The 18,976-nt window shown below is 40.8% G+C and overlaps 1 protein-coding gene across 3 annotated transcripts in view; it reads left to right on the forward strand.

The window, feature by feature from the left end:
• Positions 1 to 6,345: 6,345 nt before the first annotated feature.
• The window catches only part of SMARCAD1 (SWI/SNF-related, matrix-associated actin-dependent regulator of chromatin, subfamily a, containing DEAD/H box 1), a 41,329-nt gene continuing 28,698 nt past the window's right edge, over positions 6,346 to 18,976 (forward strand). For 2 of the 3 annotated variants that reach the window (XM_015624306.1, XM_015624304.2), the window contains exons 1-4: positions 6,346 to 6,516; positions 7,166 to 7,380; positions 14,320 to 14,488; positions 17,643 to 17,820. In XM_015624306.1, coding sequence (XP_015479792.1) covers positions 7,179 to 7,380; positions 14,320 to 14,488; positions 17,643 to 17,820 — 549 coding nt within the window. In that variant the 5' untranslated portion in view covers positions 6,346 to 6,516; positions 7,166 to 7,178. Of the gene's footprint in view, positions 6,517 to 7,151; positions 7,381 to 14,319; positions 14,489 to 17,642; positions 17,821 to 18,976 lie in introns of those variants that run through there. The other variant, XM_019006339.2, reaches the window with a different exon arrangement.

Raw genomic sequence — 18,976 nt, forward strand, 5'->3', positions numbered from 1 at the left:
CTTTGAAGGTATTTTCTTAGGGAGATTATCGAGTTTGGAAATAAGTAAAAAATATTTCTCTAATAATAAGATATGTGTTTAAGAATGAGGCTTATTGTCCTTGAATGTAAAATAAAATGAAGCAAAGTGTTCTGATTACAGAAAGAGAAATGAAGGAATTAACTCTGGTCCTAGGAGTGGAAGTGTACCTGTACCTAATCTTTTTCTGTGTGCATTTACAAAAACCACTACTCCACCTTTCAAATACCAAGATTTGAAGAAACAAATTATAGTAGATTATAAAGAAACGCAAAGAAAGTATAAAAACAGCTCAAAGGATGATTTGAGTTTTTCCTCTTAGAAAAATAACTGGTCTATGTATTTTTAACAAGTGCAGGCATGGATTCTTTTAGCACTCTGTTTGCAGTAAAATGAGGGTTTATAATTTTAAAGCATTAATTAAACAGAAAGGGGTATAAAATAACACATAAATGTATATAATGAAAGATTGTATATGCCTTGCTCCAGTTCCTTTGAGATTCAGAACAGTACATGACAGAACTCTTTTACTGCTTATGCACTAATAACAAGCTAGTGAACAAATTTTATTTGCTTAAGGCCAAATTCTGTTCTTGAAAGATACTCTTTCAGAAGTCCAGTTCAGCCCTTTTCCCTCTCAAAATACCTGGAGAAAAATAGCTGGATCATGTTTTATAAATATATTTGAAAAAAAAACCCCACCAAACAAAACCCTGTAAAAATGTTTGGTGCAAATCTGTATTTGCTCATGTGTATTTATTTATGCAAGCACCATGTTTTGATGAATTATGGGGACAGTTATATGAATGCTGGGCCAAAGAACTTGAACTTTCTGTTCATTTTTACTCTGTCAGTTTCTGTACTACAAAGTGTCAAAAATACAACAGTATAGAAGAATTACAGCAGTGTAGCCTGATAGAAGTAAGCCAAAAAATAAGTATGGAAGCACACACTGGAAATGTATTTGTTTCAGTTGATTCAGGAGAACTGAAATACCTTCTGGCCTGCACTTTTGAGGTTATGCCCCTCTCAAAATGGTTCCTTGAAGCAAAAAGCGCTTTGACTGTGATTTGCAAACAATATGGGAGGTTTCAGCTGCAGGTGACAAACCAAACTCCTCAGTAATGATGCATGTTCATACAGTTCTGACACTTCTTTCTTTTTCAAAGGTCATATATTCAGCATTTCAGGAAAAATTGATTCTGATGAAGATGTATTTTTTGAAGTGTTTTTAACTCCTTATATATTAAATAAACAACAGCTACTGCTTTCCTTTCTAGAATAATTTTCTGACTCAATACAGATTCTAAGTGCTCAGGATATGTAGGATGCCATTAAATCAGGAGTGTTGAGGGATGACAAATTGGGCAGTAAATGATGATCCATATGCTATCATGAATGGATTAAAGGGTATAAAGATAGCCTGAAGTCCTATGGTGAACTCTGCATGGGTGATGTGCTGTGGGAGAAGAATGAAATGGGAAACTCCATGATTGTCCCAATGAAACTGGTGTTTCAGCCTTAGGCAGATCTATCCACAATTCAGCAGGTGCTTGTAAGTAATATTAACCTGGAACTCAAAACAAAAAACCCCAGCAGAAGTATCCTGGATGCATGGTTTCTGACAAGTCACAGCCTTTTGAGAGCTAGCCAGGCCTTTGATAATGGTTAGCTTGACTTCTGAGAGAGCATTTGCCCAAATGAATGAAATGGGTAGCAAGCACAATGTCTGAAATTCTACACTCAAGTTTTTCTCTCTCTTGTTTCTTAATCAAATATATATAAACTCAAAAAAACCCAACTATTTCAGAGAAATAGAGAAAAATAAACTGCATTTACTTTTTAACAAGTAAAACTATACATACACACACACACACACACACATATATATATACACCATAAGATCAATATTGAAATAACAGTACTGCAAAAAAATTACCTTAAATAACCTCAGGTGAGAAAAAAAATAAAGTAGTAGCAATGTTCAAGAATGATAGTAGAGTAGTTGATTGGTTCATGTTCCTAGAAAATATGAACCACAACAAAAGTATCTTCATACACCAAAAAAAAAAAAAAAAAAGATACTTACATAAAGTAATACCAATACAAAATCTATCATACTACAAAACCAGTCTTATTCTTTTATTCTTTCCCAAATTGTGGTCTTTTTTACTGTTTGCTGAGTAGAAAAAAACACTGTCTATGCAAAGGACAGTAAAAAGGAAAAAACTCCTGGGTAAGAGAGAAGAGACAGTTCCAAACAGAGGCCTTACTCTGCAATCACTGTGCAGCTCACACAACAAAATTGTTTGGATAGTCATATATTTAGGTATGATGAGGTTGCTGCAGCAACATCATGTGCTACATACAACTCTTGATGCTTTTTCAGTGTCAGCTAAATTAGTTTTAACATTTTAATAGATTTTACAATTTTTGTTAGGTTTTTTTTGGTTGTTATTATTATTATTACTATTATTTATAATCAGGCATTTATTTGACAACTGGTCTTGCTGCTCACAATTTGTGACAAAGCAGAAACACTTTCCACCAATCCTATAGAATATTTGGGGGCAAGCCCCAAGAGCAGTGCTGTAAGGCTTCACCTGTCACAGCCCCTGCTGTTTGTACACTACAGTACAACTTCAGTGGGTTCTCATGAGATAGCTGAGGTAGACCTTCCCTTAATACAAAGTTGCTTGAAGTGACAGGACACGAAAAGAGCATGAATCTAAAGAACAATAGTTGAAACAACAGGCACTTATCAGGAATGGCTGTAGACACATTTTGTCTTTTGGCTGATTATTTACTAGTGCACAACAATTTTACTGCCGGTTTGTAAAATGTAACATAGACTGTTGACTCTTTGTACCTCACCAAGTTTTACTCCTGTTACCAAACTCCTAAAACTGAATTTCCTTCTACTAAGGACAGTGCAAATTCAATTTGCATCAATTTCAAAATGAGTAATTTTAAACTGGTATCTTTGTTTTCTTTTGCTTCTTTCAGTGTTCAGGCCATTATTATACACCATTGAGCTATCAACCTTCATAAAGTTCTCTGAAGGCCTACATACCATCTGGTATGCTCCTTTATCACTGGCATAGCAACAAAACTGTGTCTTAAGTGAAAACAAGTCAAATGTAACAGTTCTAATGTTGCATGTAAAGAAATTCGGTATAAAAATAGATTCTTTTCAAAGTTCTGCTACCATTCTTTAAAAAAAACCAACAAAAACTCACAAATCAGCCTTCAAAACAATAGCAGACAGCAATCTGTCAGCTTTCCAGTAAGCACAAGCTGTCCAACCAGTGCCATTAGCACCTCAAAAAAGACATTTTTCCTGCCTTGCTTGCCAGGAATTCACAATAGCTTGTTAACAATACTAATACCTACCAATTACCCAGTCTTTCCAAGTTCAAAGCACTGTAAAAACTGAAGTAATCTGCTGCAGCATTTTCTAGGTTCATGCTAATTCCTGTAAACGAAATGTTTTTAAAATCTGGCATGTTCTGGAGTGTTCTATTTAATCCCCTTCGTTTTCACTGTTTTCTTATCTTGAACTTGCTTTTTCTCCCCAAGTTCTGGAATTTATGGGTTTTTTTTCTTATAACTTTTCCCCCAAGACTTGCTGAGTAACAAACACAGACTGAGCTGAGTGTATGCTCCCCTTTACACTTGCTTTCCCAATTTCATCTTTCTATTCTCAACTTTTCAAACATACTCATTCACCTTTGCAGCCTCAAAGCCCATTTGTCTCTGGACATTTGACAACGTTGTTTGACTTCATCCTCCAAGTCAGTAAGACAACATGACTTGACATCTATCACATGTCATCCTTGCCTCATGGAAAAAGTGGTCAATGTCTTGTCAGAGTCCTTAACCTTTAGATGTGTTGCAATAAATCAGTGTAAGGCAAGCACATCAGAGGTGCTAACAGCAGTACGAATGTTTTGCAGAGAAGCTCAGAGCTTGGCCATGGTTGTCAGGTTCCAAGGAGCCAAATTCTCTGAGCTAAAGTAAGTATCCTCATGGACCATTCTTTTTTCCTCCTCTAGCCCACACCCAGCTTTACCTCTGACGTACCTACAAGCTTCTTTATTCCTATTTTTGGGGTAACTCACCTTTTAAGTGGGTGGAATTTCAAGTTGGTAGGAGTCTGAGCTTGTGCTGACAGGCAAAACTCTTCCATTTTCACACTGGCCTGCTCTTTGCATGAAAGCCCTTGATCTCGTCTTGCCTTTTTAAATGACAAGAGTGAGTCTAGCCCAGACACTCCTTCTCCAGCACAATTTAGTCCTCTTCAGAGGATAATCTCAGGGAATAACCTCAGATGATCTCTGAACTACACTGTTCAAGCACCAGCCAGTCTGCAAATCCACCTGTGCCTTGGCATCTGCCTCTGGGGGCGAAATCACTCTTCTGTTCCATTTACACTGTCACTTATTTGTATTTGGGATTAGCAGAATGCAGTTTCTAACAAATTTAAACTCATCTGTTTTCCAAATTGTATAATAATATTTGATGTGAAGGCAAGACATCACTGAAGTTTGATTTCCTCCAAATCTTTTTGCTTCTAAGGTGTTTGGTACTGCAATTTAGAGGTCAAATAACTTTAAGGGCGAAGGAACATCCTGTGAGCCCAGAACTACAGAGCTGGCACAATAGATGGGTAAGTGGCTTCTTTTTCTGGTTTTCTGTTAGCTAGCATAATCTCTCCAGAATGTCCTTATTAGCTGCTGCACCTGGCTCCCCGGTATAATGCTTATTCATTTCTGCCAGGCCTTGAAGCTCTTTATTTCATGGCTGGCTGGTATGTGAAGTGGCAGATGTGTAAAGGTAGTTTCAGTACCTCTTTGCCACTTCATCATATTGAAGGCCACCATTTCAGCCCTGGAAAAGTTCTCCACAATTCCAGGTAACCTCAGGTGCCTGTGCTCTGCAACCACACATCCAGCAAAACACAGCATGGCAGCAGGCCCTGACCCGAGACAGCAAAAGGAGGTGTCTTCCCACTTATTCTGCCAATGGAATATAATGCTGGAAATATGTCGAGGAGCCTAAGCTGAAAACTGCCCCAAATTCAAACCTGAAGGATGGGCTACCACCCAGAGGGACCTGGACAAGCTTGAGAAGCGGGCCCATTGAAATCTCACTCTAACAAGACCAAGTATCAGGTCTTGCACATGGGTGAAATCAAACCGCAGTATCATCCTGGAGGATGAACAGATCTGGAGCAGCCCTGCCCAGAAGGACTTGGAGGTGCTGAGGGATGAGAGGCTGGACATGAGCTGGCAGTGGTCACTCCCAGCCCAGAAAGCCAAACGTGTCCTGGGCTGCATCCCAAGCAGCGTGGCCAGCAGGGGAGGGAGGGGATTCTGCCCCTCTGCTCTGCTCTGCTCTGCTCTGCTCTGCTCTGCTCTGCTCTGCTCTGCTCTGCTCTGGTGGGACCCCACCTGCAGGGCTGCACCAGCTCTGGGGTCCCAGCACAGGACAGACATGGGCCTGATGGATCAGCTCCTGAGGAAGGTCACCAAGATGATGAGAGGTGTGGAGCACCTTTCCTGTGAGGGAAGGCTGAGAGAATTTGGCTTGTTTGGCATGGAAGAGAAGGCTTAGGGGAGACCTAATTGCGGCCTTCTAGTACCTGAAGGGAGCCTACAAGAAAGATGGAGACTTTTTTACAAGAGAATGTAAGTGAAGCATGCAAGGGGCCATGACTCCAAACTTAAAGAGTAGCTTTAAATTAGACATTTGGAATTCTTTACTGTGAGAGTAGTGAGTCACTGTAGTGGGCTGCCCAGAGGAGTCATGAATGCCCCATCTCTGGAAGTGTTCAAGGCCAGGTTGGATGGGTTTTGAGCAGCCTGGTCTAGAAGAATGTGTCCCTGTCCATGGCAAGGGCGTTGGAACTAGGAATCTTTAAGGACCAACGCAAACTATTCTTAGATTGTATGACCCTGTATTTTAGGATTCCAAATCTCCTATTATGGTCTCCTCGCAGTTCTCCACCCAAACTTTTCGACTTGGACGTGGGGGACGAGGTGTGGACACGCTATGATTTGGAATCAAAGCCGTCACTTGTGCGGTGTCTGAAGACGAAACCCGCAAATCTGCTCGGTGACGGCGGCAGCCGTGTGAGACCCCAAGCCCGCAGAAGCACACGGAACACGCTGCGATGCCGGCGCCTCCCCAGCCCGGTGTCCCTCCCGCCCCTCAGGGCAGCACCTCCCTCCGCTCTCGGGGGAAAAGGCGCGAAGGCGCACGCGCTCGCGCGCTCCGGCCGGGAGCGGCGATTGGCTGGATGGTATCATGACGTCATCGCCGCGCGCCGGCAGCCCCGCGCACCGCTCCTGAGGGGAGCGCGTCCTGCTCCCGCTGCCCGGGCCTCATCTCGCCCTCCCGCCGGCCCACACTCCTGCCCCGGGGGCCGGGCCGGCCCCTGCCGGCCGCCGCTGCTCCTTCCCACCGCCCCTCTGCGACCGTCCCGCTGCTCGACAGGTGCGTGTGGGGCCCGCTGCACGTGCCCGGGGGGTGCCGGCCGCCGTGAGATGAGGAGGGAGGCCGGGGAAGCGCGGGGAAGTGGGAAAGTGGGTGGAAGGGCGGATGGATGGGCAGGCAGGAGCATTCCAACTGCCCGTCAGTGTCCCTGGCCTCGGGTTTCTGTGGAAGCGCCGGCCGGTCCTTTGCCAGCATTTTCCTAGCAGTATTTGACGGACCCTGCCGGCTTGTTGCCATTTTGATTCAATAAACTGTATTATTAAGATAGTAACAAATGTTAATAGTTAGCATTAGTTGACATTAGTAGTAGTTATGCTAAGGCTTGGTAGGCCATATGTAACCGGCAGATGAACTATATAGCAGATATTGCAATGTAAGCAGTGTAACTAAGAGATAATCTAAGGAATGTACCTTTTGGCAAAACTTAAAGGTCAAAGAGATAATCGTACCAAGTAGTGAAAGAAATTAAGAAATCATGTAGAAAACATATAAAAACCCTGTAATTTTTCTGTGGAATGGGGCTCTGTCTTTGGACGCTAGTCCACAGGCTCCCGGGCCCTCAATAAAGCACCGCATAAACGACTTGGGTTGTTTGTGTTTTCTTCGGATCGGGCAACAGGCTCTCTCCCCTTCCTGGCTCTTCCCACAGAAAGGTTAAGAATATGAGCCTCTACAATTTGGACCGGTTCCGCTTCGAGAGGAAGGGGAAGGGCGCGGAGCAGGAGTCGCCGTCCCCGCCGGCGGCCTGGGCAGAGGCACCTGACGGTGCTGCCGCGGTCGGTGCCGCTGGAGGGGATGAGGAGGAAGGTGCGGGTGACAGTAAGAGGCCAGACACTCCGGATTCGGACGTGACAGAGAGAACTGGTGAGTCAGGCCTTTTGCATGCAGTGCTTAACTTCTAGAAATAAAGTAATTGGCTTGTGTTTTGGTGTTTGTCTTTTTGGGTTTTGCCCCCTTTTGTTTGTTTTACAAATGTGTTTTTCTGTGTACACGTTTCACAGCAATTTCCACAAAAGTATTCTCACTTGTAGCCGTGTATAATGTAATTGAACCCGTGCATTTACAGGCAAGTTGGGGTAACTTTACAAGATAACTTGTTTTTTTTAAATTGATTAAATAAGCTTCAGATTAAATCTTGAAAGTGTGTTATGTTTTCCTATTTATAAACTTCATTTAGTGATACTTTACGCTAACATTTCAGGATTTTCAAGGAAGAAATGGCTTTTATTTGTCTAATAGATGCAACACTGTAGACTTAACTTTTTGAGTAGAGTCCTTGGCTAATGCATTGTGGAGCATCAGAGACAGAACTAAAAATAACAGTTTTTTTTCATTTGGGCCTGATTTTGTAAGGAGCTGAGAGACCTGGTACTGATTTTCAGAAGCTAACTGTGTTTAATGGTTTGTTGTAGTGTTTGTCCTCTTGTGGGGCTGAAGCTTGGGGTTTTCATGGAAACGTCAAAACCTGATTCTGTCATAGTATGTTGGTTTCCTTTGGCTGAGACAGTAGGGATGTGCTGTTCCTGTTTGGATTTGTTGGTTAATACTAGTGACTGAAATTGCTGTCAGCTGTGTAGTCACATTTACTGGTAGGTTTTTCCCTGTTACTGCGTAAGATTTGAGGAACAGACAGTATCTCCTGCTGATTATTTGGTACTTCCCAGACATGCCATATAACTTGTGGTACAGTTGTCAAGTTACAGGTGTTACTGGAGAGATCAGACAGACTTTGACTATGCATTTATTCAGAAGTGAAACAACAATGTCTATGGATGTTGTTTAGCCACATTTTTTGCACGTGACTTTCCCTTGGTGCAAGGCAGTTTTTCACAATACCTTATCTACGTGACAGAAGAGAACCTTTCATACACGTGGAGGCGTTCCTTTTTTAAAGCTGAGCCAAGTCAGAATTACAGGAGGTGGATGTTTACTCTTCCCTAAATTTGGGTTTAGTGCAGGTTGACTGTTTTCTGTTGATCTGAGTGCTCTTGTATTTACATTAGTAAATATTAAGTAGTGTTCTGTGTTAAAAATAAATAAAACATGCAAGTTGCTAGTCTGGAATTGAGTGACCTGTCCACTTGCAAATAATCTTTTGGTGACAGGGAGAACTTCACAGGAAGAAGAAGCCAGCAGCTGTTAATTCTGGCTTCTGCTCATGTATCTTTGTAATGCTTGTATGGAAAATTTGGTGTACTGAAGAAGTGCACTTTGGAACAGGTGTTCTCTTCCTGTTTGTGGTCAATCATTGTCTTGTGGTATGGAGGAGTTACTGAGTGCAGAGGACTTTCTTGGCCTGTGAATGTAGTTGTGCAGTAATAGATGGTGCTGCTTGTTTTGTGATTCATTGTTTTGGGGATTTACTTTATTTTAATACTGTATTTCTTCCTTTAATCTGCCTGTGGGCTTTGTCAGTGTAAGCATGTAGCTAGAACATAGCTGTCAAATTTTAGTGCTTGTTTTTCAAAATGCTGGTTTCCCTTGACTTAAATTATGCAGAGGTAGGACTGTGAAGAAGGGATGTAATACCCAATTTAGAGGCATGAGTTTAGATACAAGGTAATAAAAAGGAATGTGAAGGCCAGCCTAAAAGAAATGGAATGCAAGGCTAAGTAATTGTGAGGAAAACTAGTGGGAGATGGTGGTAGCTAACAGTGAGACAGGGTAGAGTGCAAGAGCAGGCAAAACTACAGCAGGTGTCCAATGGAAATGACCATCCATGGGCACAGATGGTGGTGTAGGACTGGGGCACTAATTAACATTTAAAATTGAGATGTAATTAGTAGTGCTCTGCATATACATACATATACATCTCATCTTTCACAGACATTGAGTGTTTAAAGATCAAGTAGTTCAGTGACTTTTTCTCCCACTTATTTGCACATCAATGTTATGTAACCTATTTCAAGAATTAATATCCTTTTAAGAGATGAAATTACATTTTCTATATCTACAGAAGTTAACAAAAAATAAAACACTTAAATTTTGTCTGCATGATATGAGGAACTTAAATGTAATAGAGAAAACTAGATTTAATTAGCAGATGCCTGTCCCCCTTGTTTCCTAATTGGTATCAGGAAGACAGAATTTTTCTTGGTTTGGGTCAAATGAAACAGCTTTTGTTATTGTTGATGGACAAGGCATGAGTTTCTGGCATTGTGTGCACTCTGCTGCCAACAGCACCAAGTCAAACTACGGAGTTGTTTTGTACAAGAAGCAGTTTACACCAAGTTCACCAAAAATAACTTGCCCTAATGCTCAGTGGATCATGTGAGGACTACAATTACTCAGATGTCTTCTGAAGACAAACCAAGTGATTAACAAAATAGTGGTACAAGAAACTGGGGAAAGAAGAGGAGCGTGATCTTTATTTCACTTATACAAACAGAAATGCTATTAAAGAGCTAACAACTTGGGGTTTTGTTCTATTTCTTTTGGTTTCATGGAACCACAGTGTGTATATCAAAAGAATTTTAAAATCTGACCTTTTCCTTCAGGAACACAACTAGTTCAGTGTAATTTCTGAGAGATTTCTTCAAGTTTGTTTTATCAAGTGGCCTGAAATACACATTTAACAAAGTATAGGCTTCTCTAAATCTAAGTCATCCATCTTCAAAAAATATAGTCAGATGTTGTTAATATTGTGTCATGAACCACCATTATCTTTTTAGCTATTTTCTTTTTTTTTTTTTTTTCCCCCAGAACGAACTAACACTGGTAGATTGTTCTGTACCCCATTTATGTCTGTGGGTCATGCTTCTTGTTCCTTTGTGTTGAGCACGTGTCCCTTATGGCTTAACAAGCAATTTGTGGTGTGATGGCCATGAGAATTGATTATCTTTGTACATTTGTCTGTATTCAAAATTACACAGACCTGCAGTGACTTTGCAGACAGGTTGTGGGGGATAATTCTGAACTGCATTTACTGAGGGATAGAAACCAAGTCTGGCGACAGTTACCAAACTGTATCTGATAGCTGTATCTAAAAAGAGTTGGAAAAATACACTGGAGTGGCTTACTACAGTTTTTCCTGCAAATTAGTATTTACTAATGGGTTACAAATGGTTCTGAATTTCTTAATAGGTTAAGGAAACAGTGAAGCATCTTAATTTTTGTGTAGATGTTTTTAATTACGTAAATAGCTGGGTATACTAAGATAATGAGATTACTCTACACAGTTGTAGAAATGGAGCAGAACTGTACCAGAACTGCACAAATTAGAATAATTACCAACATTAATTTCAAAATGAAGCTTATATTCAGGTCTTGTATTGCATGCTTACAAAGCTTCCAAAAAGAATTTAAATAAAAGTTGTAAAAGAAATTGAAGTACAATATATAACCCTGTTATTGATGGCTGATTTTGTTGATACCCTCTCTGTACTGTTTGAATATGTGTCCTAAACAACTGCACTTTGAGATTATAATGCTCACAGCTCATATAGTGCTCGTTTTTTGTTCTGTTGTCATTTTCTTTAGGATCTGAGGAAATCCTGTCTTTTGCTTATGTCTCAGTTCATAGAGTATAATTCTACTTAGAGTATTTCTGGAAAAAAAGTCATGACTGCAGTATCTAGTTACGTTTTCTAAGGGTTCATGGGAACATATATTGAAGAAATCACCATTTTAAAAGGGATGCTTTAAGAAGCACCTTAGAGTAATACTGACATTTAGGATTATTTTAGCCATTGGAAATACTTCCCTTTGAAAAGGAAATACTACCCTGTAGACTTGTGCAGCATGTGCTTGATACTGTTTTCCAAAACTAGGTGGAAGTAACTTTCTATTTGACAATGCTTGTTGGACAATGTTAATAAATGTGGTAAGCCTCTTAAGTATTGCCTCTGATATTGCTTTGGTTTTATCTTCATTTTCACTTGGGAGAGATGCTGGCTTTTGCAGAGTGTGGTGTCTGATTTGTTTAAGAGGCTGTGTTTAGAATTACAGGGGAATGTATTCTCTGTCTATGATAGCGAATACTGATTGTTATTGGGTTGGGTTCTGGTTTTGATGTTGATATGTGCATGTAGGGCTACTTAGGAGTGTTCCTGTTTCTGGCATCAGAGTCAAATACTGGTCTTAGGCTTGCAGACATTCCTTAATAGTTCTTTTGAATTGCCTGTAGTCAGAAAATTCTGCCTCCAACAATCAGGTGTTGTGGCAATAACTTTAATCTGTTACTACTCTACAAGGTTGCAGTATGCTCTAAGTAAACATTATTACATGTGTGATTTCTACTTCCCCTCACTTAGTAGGGGACTCTGTTCAGTGGAATAGGTGAAGAATGGGGAGAAGACTGGGTTTTTTTTTGAGAGGGAGAATGTTTGGTTTTTTTTTCCCATGCAACTTGGGATTTTATAAGTATGGGTGTTAGGAGCTGTCGTGAACACTGGACAGTAATCGGTAAATAAAATAAAAATAAAATGAGAAATCACTAAGTGAAGCAGTAAATACTCTTTATTTAAATATAAACCTTATCTAAGGTTATGAATAAAATTACTTTTAAGACCATTGTATTTTTGTAAAGCTTACTTGTGTTGTTTTAAAATTCAGTAAGGATTCCTCTTAGCAAAGGTGTCATTTCCATGTCATGCTGCTTGCAAGGGGAATATATTTGGAATTTAGTCTAACCTACAAGGCAAAGATCCATGAAAACTGCCTTGATCTGTTCTGTTAATTCAGTACAGATGCAAAATTCTCATGTTTCTTGCAGACCTATTTTGATACTGAATCACCTTTTTTTTAATGCATTTTGTATTTCTGTCCTGTTGTGATAGCCCTTGCCCTGATAACCCACCTTCATAATGTTCCCAAAGGTCTCTTTGCTCCTCTCCTGTATTTATCTAAAAACTTAATCAGCTTTTAGATGAAGCAATTGCATCAATGACAACGCATCTCCTTCCTAAAACAGACAGATAAAAGAAGGCACTGTCAGGAAGCTTCCACTGCCAGCAGGGCGGTCTGTCTTGGAACAGTGTACTACTGCTTCAGAACTAATAATTTTTAGGCATTCCTAAATTTGCATGTGTACGGGCTTTTCAAAATAAGATTAATTTGTGAAGTGAGACTTTTGCCTCTTCTAAAAATCATTACCATAATTCTCTATTGTGTTTTGAAAGTGATAGAAAAGATTCAGATTTTGATAACTCAACTAAAATTAGGTCTTTTACCACAGATGAAGAAATTACATGCCTCGTAGCTCCTTTCTGCATTTGACTATCAGATGAATTTATTCTAGCTTCATCTACATCTACTGTCTGCTGGCAAATCAGCTTTGCAAACTGATGTTACACTCTAGTTATTTGATTCAGCAAGTTTCTGTGTTAGTGAATGGAGGCAGAAGAAACTACTTCCAGCCAAAATTGTGGTTCCAGAATTAGCAGCACCAGTGGTGCTTGGTTCACAGGCACATGAGTTTTAAAAAAGGGTGGGTGTGTTAGAGGGGAGAGGATACCTGTGATGCTTTCTTTGTGTTATGAGAATTTAGGATCTTTTTATGAGAACTTCAGGTGACAGTAGTATCACTAAAACACAACTTTCCCAGAAGTTTGTGGCTCTGCCCCTTATCCTGGATTTTTCCTGTGTGTGGCTAAGGTCACCATGTTGAGGGATCCATTCAATGCTGGTAGCTCAGTGTGTGGCTGCAGGTTGAGCTGTGGGTGGGGAGTGCCCCAGGCAAGAGGCAAGAACTGCTGACCCCTCACACAAAGGTCCCTGTGGCCCAGCCAGAGGACCCAACACTCAGGAGCTGATGTCTCCAGACTTGACTGCACTTAGACTGTGAGGGTGTAAAAGCCCAGAATTTTTTTTGTTTGGGGTTGTTCCGTGGAAGCACCAGCTCGAGCTGTGATTTCGTAATTGCACCATGATTAAATGATATTTCATCTGGGGATGTGGACATCTGAGACTGCTCTGGGAAACCTGGTGTGATTCTGTAGCTGCAAAGGGGTCTTGGTCCCAGCTCAGGTGCTGCCAGAGTGGCTTCTGGATGGTTGGACAGGGAAGTTTCTTTAACAACCTGAAGCCTTGAGGCTTAAATGGTTGCTCTTTTGAACTGTTATTGAACCCTTGTTGATGTTTCTTCATAGACACCGAGTTACATTCACCTCTATCCCTTTAACCAATATTAAGCTCCATTTTAAAGTTGTTTCCTTCTTTTTCTGTAGTATGCTTTGTAACATTTGGTACCATATTTTTTTTAGTTTACTGCATGCCTTTCCCTTTCAGAGCGTGTACATTTTCCTGTGTCAGCAAATAGCTTGTACTTCTAGGATTTATCTTTTTTCCTATTCATTCTGTGCTGCTACAGGGAGTTGTTTTAAACTTATTTTCCTCAAGATTTCCTTCATACAGAAAATACTCTCTGCAGCTGTCATGTTCTATGCTCTGTGCATCAATTTTTCTCTCTTAGAGAAAAGAGAGAAATATGCCTGTGTGTCTGTGTTCTGATCAGCCTGGAAGTAGTTCAGAGGACTTTGCTCATTATTGATTTATCTAAAAATAAGTATTTTTAGAATTATTTATAAGTAGTTATTAATCTAAAACACATGTTTTCTTAAACTTTGTAGTATAAGAATTGTTTGTTTTTGATGTAGGAGGGCTGAAGATCCTTTGCCAGGTAAGTTCCCCCTTTAAAGAATGCAGCTTACAGGTATTTTCTGTGCATGAGAATGTGAGTTCTGTTTAACTGGGTATTGTGTCTGAAAGAAACTACAGCTACCTGATGTTCTAAGTACAGATAAATATTTGAAGTCATAAGTCATTGTCATCTCTTTTTTCCTCCCGATGAAATGGCTTGCACAGAGTATTCCACCATCCCAGAAACTCCTGAATCTCAGAGGACAATGAAAGAGTCTTACTTCAGGCGCCAGCGAGGGGTGCAGTTCCTTGATGTGTCTGACAGTGAGGAGGAGCCAAGAAACTTCGGTGCTGCCAAAGAAACCCAGGCTTCGAGGGGAGAGGTGGCCGTAATGTACGCTTTGAGCCTGCTTTGTTGTGTCTCTGCGCCTTCGTGGGGTGTTCTAGATTGAAACACTGAATTGAAAATCAGAGCCTAGGTTGGATTCTTTGTGATTCATCTGCCCATAACTAAACTTCACTGGTTTTCTGGGGAAGAAGTATCCAGCTAAAACATTTTCTCAGAGGGAGGAGTTCTGTGATGTTGAAATGTCTGATGTTTGTTCATTTATACATTTGTGCTTTTGCCCTTCTGAAATCCTTATAGTGCAACTTGGAAACTTAACCATAAAACACTTGCTTTGCTAATTTTAAACTGTTGGAGTTAATTATTTTTTTTGTATATGCAACTATATTTGACAGGGAAGCAAATAGAGCTTCAGTGTGTAGTATGAGTCCCAAGGTAAACTTAAGATAAACTTAAGTATTAGTTGCCTGGCGTGTTTCCTATGCATAGTGAAAACTGTTTCTTTCCCAAGTGATTTGGAAATTCATATTTTTGAATGTGCTAGGAGGGAAGAGTCACTGTGCAGGAGTCACTTGTTGTGTATGCTAAAAAAGCAGCATTGAGAGAACAGGTGAGACAAGATGTAGCTGGACATGGGCAACCATTTGCAGCAGGTTAAAGGAATGCCTGCTAATTATGTTTCTGTGTGGTAACTGTGCTCTCTAGATGTTCTAGTGCTAAGCAAAGCAAGATGGCTTTACCTGCTTTTTTGATAGTCTTGTTAAATTAATGGGCAGAAAACTTTTTGTGGGAATTGTAGCATTAACAGGTATAGTCTTTTGTCAGGTTTTCTGTCCTACATGGAGCAGGGAGTTACTGGGCATTTACAGCAGAAGTGAAATAATGCATTTTCCTGCTGCGGTTACCTGAAATTCTGATCTTGTGTTGTTTTTTTTTTTTAGTGTTTCATCCCTAAAGTTTCAAATTAAGGCAGCTACTTGTAAAGGAGAAAAAAAATTAGCAGATACAAGTGAGCTCCTGCTTCTGCCTGTGATTTAAGTTGTAAATTGTGCAAGGAGACAGAGGTGGCCATCTGGTTGCATGCATCAAATTGGCTTGTGTGCAGTGCTGTGTAAATGTAGTTACTCTGCTTCTGGGATCAATCCCATCTGGAAGCAGTTCAAGTGGTTTTGTACCACATAGAGCTGATGCTGATAAGCCACGCAGGATGGAACTTGCAGAGCCACTGCTTGCTGTTCTTATACTGTGTTGTGATTGCTGTGAGGGAGAGATGGACAGTGACTCCTAGTGGGATTGATAAACATGAAGCCACATCCTCTTGTACTCCTCAGAATTCCCATGTAGCCACCGGGCACCTCAGTGCCCGTCACTTTGTCCCAGTGTTCTGGCTCGGCTGCTGATTGATGCATACAGAACACACAGAGCTGTCTCACAAGTGGCTGTTCTGGTCGAGCTAACAAACAAATGGAAACTGTGGCAAGAGTTGCTGGCTTAGGAGCTCTGGCTCCAGCTTGTGCTGAATTCTGGCTTTGCATAGAATCAGTCAATTCAGTGTCTGCATTGTACATTTAGTGCATGTGCTACCTAGTTTGGGGAGTTCATGGGGGGTTTTTTACTTCCTTTTTTGCAGAGTATCCTAGCTTCCCTCATTCTGAAAAAGGTACAGAACAGAAAGCAGAAAGTTTAGAGTAGAAAATACATCTTTCCTGAAAGAATGTGTGCCACAAGTTTTGCTACCAGAGATTCACTGTCTGGACTCTGTTGGAAAAAGAGCAGAATCTACCACAAGATTTTTTGGGTCATAGTTACTTAGCAGTTAAATGATTGTTTCTTTATGCTTGATAAGAATATGATTATACACAGAGGGTAAGATTTATGATGTATGCAACTCTGACTTTGTTGACAAGGGTCCAGATGTTATTCTCTATTAGGAAAAGATAGAATAATTGGAGTGTTACCATTTTCATTTGGATTGATTTTCTTTTTAATATGCACTTTTTTGAAAGAAACCTGGTTCCTTATGAAGGAAGGCAAAAAGATCAGAAATATGCCAATATATTTTAAAATTATATTTTGTTAAGATTTTTTTTGAAGTGGAAGGCATTCATACTTTGAGGCTTACAACTCAATGCCTTGGTGGACTGAAGAATAACTTGGGTTCTCTCTTGTTGCTTCCTTACTCTTAAGAGGCACAGTCAGTGTCCTGGTAGCTGTGTGTGCTTTTTGAAAAAGGAGAAAATGATTCTTTGATGGGCACTTACCTGTGTGTAACTTTTATGTAAGTGACACGGAACAATTTTTTTTCCATAATTCTATTGCCGTATTCCTGTTGCAAGTGCTAAAGAAAGATATAGTGAGGAAAAACAGAGGTTTTTTTAGTATTTAACCTATATTTATGTAGAGAGATCTGCAAACAAGCCTTTCTGATGGTGAAATCCCTAATAAATGGCAAACTCCATACAGTTCAGTTAATTTTGCATTCCCAAAAGGAGATTTTGTGTCTGTGGAAGGGAGAAGGATGGTTCAGTCTTATTTGTGCAACTCAATATGCCAGAAGATACATAGTGGCTGCTTTTCATGCAAATTAGCTCTAATAATCAATCTTCCAGTGAATTCCGAACACTGAATTTCAGAAGTTTCAGAACAACTCTTTTAGAAAGGCTCTTCCCATATATATACATTTAAGATGCTGCACAAGGAGCTTTTCTTTCTCAGTGAGCTGAGAACTAGGACAGAGAGTTGATACTGCACCTGGAAAGTGTTTACAAAGAACCTAATCCACATCTGCTTATTTTTTGGGTAAATAAACACTAGCAAGGCTGTTTGAGATAAACTAGGGGTAGTTATCTGATGTAATTCAGGTAGCTGGAATGATGAACTCTATTAAGGTGGTTGTTATTAAATTATCAATAACCTCTTATAACACAATATGAGGGGAAAGTCATAGGATTTCCCTGGTCCATTCTTCCTTTTTTGTTTTCTTTGCCAAGTTGAAATTGAGTGCAAAGGGGAGACTGTACTTGGTACATGCCTTTGTCCTGAATAGAGGTGTCCCTTTGCATACAAATTGATCAGTGTTACTGAAAGCATCTAAATGCATTCTGTGCAATCCTGGTGGGTTTAGTTTACAGTAATGTTCTGGTAAAAACATTCATAAGCAAAAATAAACTCTAATTATTTTTTCTTCCCCCATACATTGTAGCTCTGAAACATCTGATAACGATGAACAGCCTGAAGAGGAAATGCCCCAGCTGGCACTTGTAAATGGTGGGGAGCAGCGGCCAGCTGTGAAGGAGGATGCAGAGGAAGATACCAGAGACTCAAAGCTGCAAACTATGAAGGAACGTTTTCCCCAAAGAAGTGACCAAGAATTATTAAAAGTAATAATTCTCAGTTCTTTATTTTGATGATTATTTTATAGGCAGGTTTTCTAAGCTTCTGAAGTCGTTACAGGGTACAGTATTGTGGTGAGTAATGCTGTCTGGATGCCAGGTGCCCACTAAAGGTGCTCTGTCACTCTGCTTCTCAGCGGGAGAGGGAAGAGAATAGAGTGAAAGACTTTTGGATCATGATAAAGACATGAAGAGATCGTTCACCACTTACTGTCATGGGCAAAACACTCAACTTGTGGAAAAGATTTAATTTATTACCAATCAGATCAGAATATGGTAATGAGAAATAAATCCAAATCTTAAAACACCTTCTCCCCACCTGTCCCTTATTTTGGGGCTTAACTCTATTTGTGATTTTCTCTACCTCCTTCCTCCCCACACCAGTGGTGCCTGGGAATAGGATATGGGGACTGCAGTCATTTTATCAGCCCTCCTCAGTAGGACTCCTGAGACCCTTTCCTTGCTCCAGAGTTGGATCCCTTTCTGTGGCATGCAGTCCTTTAGGGCAAGCCGCTCCATTCTGCATCCCTTAGACTGGGGCACCAGTCCTACCAGCAAACCTGCTCCAGTGTGGGCCCTTCTCTCCATGGGTCCTACCAGGAGCCTGTTTTCACGGGGGCTTCCCATGCAGTCACAGCTTCCTTCAGCCATGCACCTGCTCTGCTGTGCTGGTTTCCAGCGGCTGCAGGTGGATCTCTGCTCCACCTCGGACCTCCATGGGCTGCAGGGGAACAGATGCCTCACCATGGGCTTCACCATGGTCTGCAGGGGAATCTGCTCCAGAGGCTGGAGCACCTCCAGCCCCTTCTTCATTGACCTTGGTGTCTGCAGGGCTGTTTTTCTCTCATGAATTCTCCTTCTTCTCTCCTGCTGTAGGTGTATTGTTCATCCCCATTTCCTTATGCCCCTTCCTTAACAGTTATTTACTGGTGCTGCCACTGACCCTGGTGGACTTGGCCTTGGCCAGCAGCAGGACTGTCCTGGAGCCCTGAATCTCTTGGATGTAAGGGAAGCTCCTGGTGGCTTCTCCCAGAAACCACCTGTGTAGCCCATATCACTGTCAAACCTGGATATGCAAACATAATGCAGCTCTTAATTGTTGTTTTGTTAATAGCATAAGGGTAAAAGCACCATTTTAGGGGAA

The sequence above is a fragment of the Parus major genome, chromosome 4 (assembly GCF_001522545.3).
Source record: "Parus major isolate Abel chromosome 4, Parus_major1.1, whole genome shotgun sequence".
NCBI lineage: Eukaryota > Metazoa > Chordata > Aves > Passeriformes > Paridae > Parus > Parus major.